General features: G+C 42.1%; 1 protein-coding gene across 1 annotated transcript; it reads left to right on the top strand.

Annotated features, from left to right (window-relative positions):
- Positions 1 to 1650: 1650 nt before the first annotated feature.
- On the top strand, positions 1651 to 6386 carry LOC135528847 (acidic leucine-rich nuclear phosphoprotein 32 family member E-like). The gene is made up of 7 exons (XM_064957893.1): positions 1651 to 1859; positions 3099 to 3248; positions 3498 to 3620; positions 3735 to 3894; positions 4005 to 4040; positions 4160 to 4275; positions 4661 to 6386. The coding sequence occupies exons 1-7, from the start codon at positions 1806 to 1808 to the stop codon at positions 4784 to 4786; spliced, it is 765 nt and encodes a 254-aa protein (XP_064813965.1). The 5' UTR covers positions 1651 to 1805; the 3' UTR covers positions 4787 to 6386.
- The last annotated feature ends 2058 nt before the right edge of the window (positions 6387 to 8444 follow it).

The raw sequence follows: 8444 nt of genomic DNA, 5'->3' as shown, positions 1-8444 counted from the left end.
CAGGCACACCTTGTGCTGGGGACAATAAAATGCAGCACAATGCCGCAGATGTCTCAAGTTTTGAGGGAGCGTGCAATCGGCATGCTGACTGCAGGAATGTCCACCAGAGCTGTTGCCAGAGAATTGAATAACTAATTTATCTAAAAACGTATTTTGATTGTCTGGGCTTGGCTCCCCATGGCTGCAACCCTGCCCAGTCATGTGAAATTCATAGATTAATGCCTAATGTGTTTAATTAAATGGACTGATTTCCGTACAGTACACTTGAACGCCTCTCGAACTGGTAATCTGTGAAAACTCCTATATCATCCCTGAGCGCCAACTTCTCCCACTTAATGATCTTTGACATCACCAGCATTTTCAGCAGTTTAATGCAACAACAAAAAATATTATTTAGAAAAAGCAATCTATTAATATGCTTTTTGAACACTATATTTTGTGTGCGAGCATGATACCTGTACTTTTAGTTTATGGATGACGCAGCTTGTTTGACATTACCCAATCGGCATTTCTCAACAAATTAAAATCATGTGAACGCATTCAACTAGTATTTACTATCGAGAGAATCCTGACTGGTTGCATCACTGCCTGCTATGACAACTGCTCAGCCTCTGACAGCAAGGCACTACAGAGGGTAGTGCGTACGGGCCAGTACATCACTGGAGCCAAGCTTCCTGCCATCCAGGACCTCTAGACCAGGCGGTGTCAGAGGAAGGCCCTCAAAATGGTCAAAGACTCCAGCCACCCTAGTCATAGACTGTTCTTTCTGCTAATGCATGGCAAGTGGTAGCGGAACGCCAAGTCTTGGTCCAAGAGGCTTCCAAACAGCTTCTACCCCCAAGCCATAAGACTCCTGAACATCTAATCAAATGGCTACTCAGACTCATTGCCCCCCCCCCCCCCCGCCTTACACTGCTGCTACTCTCTGTTATTATCTATGCATAGTCACTTTAATAACTCATAACCGCATAGTACCTCAATTACCTTGACTAACCGGTGCCATTGACTCTGTACAAGTACCCCTGTATATAGCCTTGTTATTGTTATTTTGCTGCTGCTTTTTAATGGGGCGGCAGGGTAGCCTAGTGGTTAGAGCTTTGGACTAGTAATCGAAAGGTTACAAGTTCAAATCCCCAGGTGTTCTGCCCCTGACCATGCAGTTAACCCACTGTTCATCAGCTGTCATTGAAAATAAGAATTTGTTCTTAACTGACTTGCCTAGTAAAATAAAGGATTAAATTAATTATTTGTAATTCTTATTTTTCTGTAATTATTATTATTTTTAACTGCATTGTTTGTTAGGGCTTGTAAGTTAGCATTTCGGCGCATGTGACAAATACAATTTGATTTGAAACTACTCAACTAGAAATGACCACTTTCCCCACTTGGTTATGAACACAGCATTATATCAACTGTCGATACTTGATAATGGCGCCAATGAGAACAAAGAGGGGGCGCATCCTAAGTTTAAAAGTGTGGTATTAATCATCTCATTGGTTGACTTGTATTAAATGACCACGCAATCTTGACCAATTACAACTACCACCAAGCCATATTATGTAAAGTTTGGCGGTCCCTGTTGAATGGCGCATAGCTGGCCCAATACCATGATTAAAAACAGAAAAACGTAATATTCATGTTGACGAAGGCGTGTCTTAGAAAGGGGGCTGGGTGCGAGGTAACATGGTGGTTTGGTTATCGCCTATCAGTCATAGACAGAAGAAGGTTGGAGTGACTGAACGCTTGAGTGGTCGGCTTTTTATTTTCATTTTTCCTTTGATTTTGTGCTTTCGTTTGTCTTCAAAATGGAGATGGAGAAGAGGATCAGTTTGGAGTTGAGGAACAAGACCCCAGCCGAGGTATAGTATAACGTTTTTATTTATTTATTTCCCAATGCATTTTGTGAAGGATGACGACTCAACCATGGTGGATGCGAAATGACGAAGCTCGATACTCTTTAGCTTGCTAACTTATAATATACAACTGATGTGCCAACAAAATATCTGATAATAAATCACATATGGGTGGTTACCATAACGAGGATGCGATAGAAATCGATTCGGAATTAAATGGGATCAGAACCTTGATGGTGGCGCGACTTGCTCTGGCTGAGCTAGCGCTACCAAGGACATCAGCTAGCTAGCTACATGTAGCTAGCGCCAATGCTGGCTAGCTAGACTCCTAACCGGTAACATTAGTTAATGGAGTTCAAGTTTTCCCAACTCAAATAATGGCGATATTAAGAATTATCAAACACTATTGGTAGCCTATATGGACTTTAGTAGCCTAGCTAGTTAGCCAGAAATGCCCTATAATAAATTATCCTTGGATTTGCTAGCGTAGAGCCGACCAGCTCCACGAGTTGTTTTGAAAAACACAATGGAGTTTGCGCATACTGAATAGAAGTGGCTTGTGTGCAAGTAGTGTTTATTTGGTATTGTAAACAGCGAGCTAACTGAGTTTGCCTTCTCCGCAAATACAAGGTTATCAATCACATAGGTACATATTGTAACTACCCGTCTTTGGAATGCATTTCGTGCAACCTATGCGCCCGCGTGGCGTTTTGCAAGGTAAAGTTGTGCTGAATGCCGCCCATCGTTGTGCGGATAATTACTTTGTAGCCTTGCGTTCTTTAACACTTCTTCGTGCATCAAATGTTGCATCGGTTGATTTTAAGTTCTATGAAAGTGTTGGCCAATTGCTATACGCTGAGCCGTTGACTTTGTAAGGGGTATGAATAGCACACAATTTAAACCTCACCAAGATACGTTACTGTATGGTTAGCTAACTACGTCCGCTAGTAGCTAGTGTTACTTTGTAACGTTAGTTAGCTATAGTTCCCGCGACAGTAACAATTAATGACTTCTCTGGCTTGGGATAGTGGCGGCGCGCACTCTGATCATGAGCTAACTTTAGTATGATGAGGGGGAGTTGCAGGCAGGAAGGATGTTGACATTATCTAGCGTATTTCAAAACGAATACTCGTATGCTACGTCATTTATTCATATTCTCTATTTCTTGCACAATATAGCAACAAGTTCATAAAAACAAACTCAATGATTCTGTATCATTTACCAGTAATTAAAATTGTTCCACAGGTGGCTGAGCTGGTGGTGGACAACTGTCGGTCCAGTGATGGAGAGGTGGAAGGGCTGTCAGATGACTACAAGGAGCTGGAGTTCCTCAGCATGGTCAACGTGGGGCTCACCTCCCTGGCTAAGCTGCCCTCCCTGCCAAAACTGCTCAAGGTGAGCATCATCTTCGGTCCAAGATCCTATTTTGCCACTGGTCATGGAGAGGTCAAGATGGTTCACCCACATAAAAAATAAACATGTAATGCAAGTAAAAATGTATTAAAATTAATCCGTCTAGCCACATACTACAGTAGACAAGTGGACAACTCATAAGATATTAAGCAATTTTTTTTTGTCTATATACTATATGATACTTGCCAAAGTAGTATTTTTTTCAGATGAATCAATATCTGTCCTCTTCAGCTGGAGATCAGTGATAACATGATCGTTGGAGGTCTGGACCAACTGTCTGAGAAGTGTCCCAACCTGACGTATCTCAACCTGAGCGGCAACAAGATCAAGGAGCTCAGCACTGTGAAGCCTCTGGTAAGGGAACCCCTATAAACACACCTGGTAGACCCAACAAAATACATTCCATTTAATGGATTCCAATCACAGTCGTTATTACAGAATCTTAACAGCATCACATTGTGATTGCAGAAAAACCTGAAGAACCTGAAGAGTCTGGACCTGTACAGCTGTGAGATCACCACTCTGGAGGACTACAGGGAGAGTGTCTTTGAGCTGCTGCCCCAGGTCACCTTCCTGGACGGCTATGACCACGAAGACAACGAGGTGCCAGACTCCGAGGCTGACGATGGTGAGTAACGGCTGGGGTGGGATGTGATGAGGGTGGGAGGAAAGACTTGAGACGTGTGCCCTTGTCCTAGAGCATTTCAAAGAATTAACCCAATGTTGTCCTCCCCACAGATGACAACGAGGGGCTAGACTCAGAGGCGGATGATGGTGAGCAACACAGGGCTGGGAGGGGACGGACTGAGGAAAGGCTGGGAGGTTAAACTTAAGACATGTGCCTTTGTCCAAGACCATTACAAAGAATTAACCCAATGTTGTCCTCCCCACAGATGACGAGCACACAGCTGGCCCCACCAGAGATGGGGATGACGACGATGATGAGGATGATGAGGGTTCCGAGGGCGAAGAGGTGGGGCTGTCCTACCTGATGAAGGATGGCATTCAGGTAATCATTCATCAAACCCGTGTGCAGCTAACAGTGTCTCTTAGAGGATACACACGAGACAGTGTATAGTCCAAGTGTCTTAGAGGAGACATACCATTTATTTCCTGACTCTACATGTTGATAGAAAGCTATTGATTGGTGGTGTTGACAGAAAGAGGATCTTTCAGATTTTCGGGGTTGGAGTATTTTCAACCTATGTTCAGTTTCCCTTAACATAGAAGTAGGGACTCCGCTCAGGTATATTTCTACACCTGCTACTTTTGGTTAGGGGATTACCACGACCTTACCGCCACCTGCTGCTTTCTAGCTGTTGGTATGTTGGTTCTAAAAGGTCTACAGGAAAAGAACTCCTAGTCATGTTGCTTGAAATGTTCTCTGGCCCTAGGATGAGGAAGATGATGATGACTATGTTGAAGAGGAGGAGGAAGAGGATGGAGTAGGAGTCCAGGGAGAGAAAAGGAAGAGGGACGCAGAGGACGAGGGAGATGACAGCGATGGGGATGACGACTAGCCCCTCCTGTAACAGAGCATGGGATCACAACTAGGCTAGAACAACAGGAACAGGAAATAGTTTGTGAATTATTTTTTTTGTATACCATATATTACTGTAGAATCTAAATGTTTAATTTGTTTTGTAAATGTTCCATACAAAAAGAAAAGCGGGTTGGAATTATAAAATGGAATGTGGTTTTGAAACATGACATGTGGGTAGGGGCTATAGCATTCAGACAAGGTGATGTTTAATTCTGAGAAGTTGTAGTGGCCCATTTCAAGTCTATCTTGTTGTGATTGTCTCCTATGCCATGTTCTCCCAAGACTTTAGTTGTCAAGCGAAAGATCCATGTGCTGTCTGGTTGGCTGATAGTAAGGTTTATATGGGAGGAGCTATAGGAGGACAGGCTCATTGTTATGGCTTAAAATGTAACATTTATTTAACTAGGCAAGTCAGTTAAGAACAAATACTTATTTACAATGACGGCCAACCCCTAACCCGGACAATGCTGGGCCAATTGTGCGCCGCCCTATGTGACTCCCAATTATAGTCGGTTGTGATACAGCCTGGAATTGAACCACGGTCTGTAGTTACGACTCTAGCACTGAGATGCAGTGCCTTAGACCTCTGTGCCACTCGGGTATCAACCACATCAAACATACGGAAACCACACGTTTGACTCGGTTCCATTCCAGCCATTACAATCCTCCTGTAGCTCCTCCCACCAGCCTCCACTGGTTTACACGTGGCCAACAGGTACTGTTTAGCAGTGACCCGGGCAAAAAGGAACCTTAGTGAGTCGTTAGCCCCTCCTATCTGTTCGCCTACACTATATGTACCCTACCTGCGCTGTATTGTAGGGTTTGCTGACTGTTTCCTAAGTACTTTGTTTAGGACCTGGGATTTGATACCTTTAAAGTTTGTCCGATCGCAGTGTCATCAATTCACTTTTAATTCCGCAAACAGCTGATTTGTAAGTTTTATTTTTTTAATGTATTGTGCTAGGGCTGCAGATGACTCTGGGTGATGTAGTTTTCACATCTCTGGGTAATGTAGTTTTCAGGTCTCTTACTCTAGCTCTGATCGTCATCAAAGAAGCCCTAAGAGGTGGGTTTAAAGAGCTAATTCGTATTCAGGCTACACAGAGGTAATTTTGGACCAGTTTAGTCACATTCTAAAGCTCAGGTGGACCCAGTCTCTCAGAAGGACCTGGTGATAAGCAGGAACACAGTTAATGGTCTCTTCTGTCCTGAATCCAACTTGGTACCCTGGACTTGTGTCATATCCCAATGAGAGAGAACTTTTGTCTCCTTGTTTCTGTTTGGAGTTTTATGGTTTTACTGTGCAAGGATTTTAAACTTGTATGACTATGTAAATAGACCTTTTATCTTTTCTGTGTAGTATTTGCTTGTTTTTTTGTGTTTTTTTTTAACATGCAATATCTGTCCTTTTTTTTTTTTTAATAAACACAAAGCACATGTCAGGATGTAAAGCTTCAGTCCCCGACGCTCAACATTGGTTTATTTTTTTGGCCTCAGCTGTTGAGAAAGTCATGTTTTGGAATTTATGTTAATTAATCTTCTGAAGTGTTTTTAAATAAAAAAATAAATTCTGTTAATTCTTATGTTAACTTTTTTCCATCAAGTTATTTATTGGGCGTAGTACTAACTTTGACCCTCCAGATTAATAACTGTTTCTGGGCACGGGTCAGTTTTATTCTGATATCTATTGGATGTGTAACCCACCAGTAGGTCTGAACTCTGAAGAGGCCAGTTGAAGACATGAACCAGGTGGTGGTGCTATAGCCTGCAGTTTAACATTGAAGGCCCAGAACCTCAATCCTGGCAACATTCAACTCTGACACTTCATTATGTTTTGCATTGGATTTCAGTGCTGAATGAAACTTAAAAGCCCCAAATATATATTTTTTTTTAAAGAACATAGCTAGCCGTCATTTTTTTGTAAATTAGGTTTTACGTTTCAAGTGGCAATCAGCATTTGAAGCTAACATTGCACTACCCTTGTTTTGGTAAAAAGCTGAGGGATGGGGTTGGAGTAATGTCACACCTCAAATTCATACAAAGCTAAGGATCATCCATAATATCCTAATATAGTTTTGTTAATAAGCATTGAAAAACAAGCTATTTTGGGTTCTGATGGGTATGACAGTTGAACTAAGCTCATGAGTCATAAGTTATATTTAAGCAATAAGGCCAGAGTTACGGTATATGGCCAATATACCACTAAGGGCTGTTAGTTGGAGGTGCCTTATTGCTACTATAAACTGGTTAACAAAGTAATTAGAGCAGTAAAAAAAAGTACATTCTGAAATAGGTGTCATCTTTTTTTACCAAACCACAGGGAGATTGAATTGTTTTCATGTTGCACAGATGTGTTTGTTTTGATAAAATCAGATGTTGTGTTTTAGACAATCATATGGGGGGGTCAAACAACATTAGGAGGGCTAGCTTGGAACTGCTGAAACTGGGATTTTAAAAACTCATTTCAACTCTGAAAGACTGCAAAAAGCGTGCGGTTATTCCAGGCCCAGTGCTATCGCTGGGCTGCGGCAGCAAACGATTCAGCAGGCTACTGGCATTGCAGTATAAAAGCTTTGTTGGCATAACTTTTATACACAACTTTTGGTGGGAGAAGATGCTCTACAGGAACGTTAGAGTCCATCCATGTCATCTTGGTGCCTGGGCTCTTTCTCTCCCATTTCAAGGCCGCGTTGAGACACTGACTTATCAGTGACCCAAGCCCTGCTCAGACTATCCCTACTATTGTGTTGCTGAGTCGTCGTCGTGCTGCTGCAAATGGACATTTTCCCAGGGGTGTTGGCAGTCACAATGTAAGTAACCAAATGTATGTTACTCTAAATGCTTCTGTCAATCCGACAGCTATTGTCAGCAGTAATCATGTGCCTATGAACCTGAGTTATACTGTTAGCACTGCGACATTTTGCCATCGCAAGAAGCCCACTGAACAGTGAACCCTGCGCTATCAGTTCTAATATAAATATCGCTGTCATGTCTTCCTCTGATAAGAATCCCAGTAAAGCAATGCAAACAATCAAGATTCCCAGAAAAGTGCAAAAAATGTCTCACATTAACATGTATCCTAAGAAACAAAGTTAATGAAATCAACTTGCTAACAACAGAAAGCATTCATATACTGGCTATATCTGAAACTCACTTAGATAATTCCTTTGATGGTACAGTGGTAGCAATATATGGTTATAACATCTACAGAAGAGACAGGAACGGCAAGAGAGGTATTGCTATTGATATTCAGAGTCATATTCCTATAAAGCCTAGAGAGCAACTCATGTCAAATGCTAGTAATATGGCTACAGGTTCACCTGTACCTCAAAGTTACCTCTGCTGCAAAGTACAAGTTCATTAGAGTTACCAACCTCAGAAATTGCAGCCCAAATAAATGCTTCACAGAGTTCAAGTAACAGACACATCTCAACATCAACTGTTCAGAGGAGACTGCGTGAATCAGGCCTTCATGTTTGAATTGCTGCAAAGAAACCACTACTAAAGGATAAGAATAAGAGACTTGTTTGGGCCAAGAAACACAAGCAATTGACATTAGACCGGTGGAAATCTGTCCTTTGGTCCTTTGAGATGAGTTGGACTGCGGAGTGAAGGAAAAACAGCCAACAAGTGCT

Source organism: Oncorhynchus masou, unplaced genomic scaffold (genome assembly GCF_036934945.1).
Source record: "Oncorhynchus masou masou isolate Uvic2021 unplaced genomic scaffold, UVic_Omas_1.1 unplaced_scaffold_1048, whole genome shotgun sequence".
NCBI lineage: Eukaryota > Metazoa > Chordata > Actinopteri > Salmoniformes > Salmonidae > Oncorhynchus > Oncorhynchus masou.
This window is presented reverse-complemented; position numbering and strand designations above follow the sequence as displayed.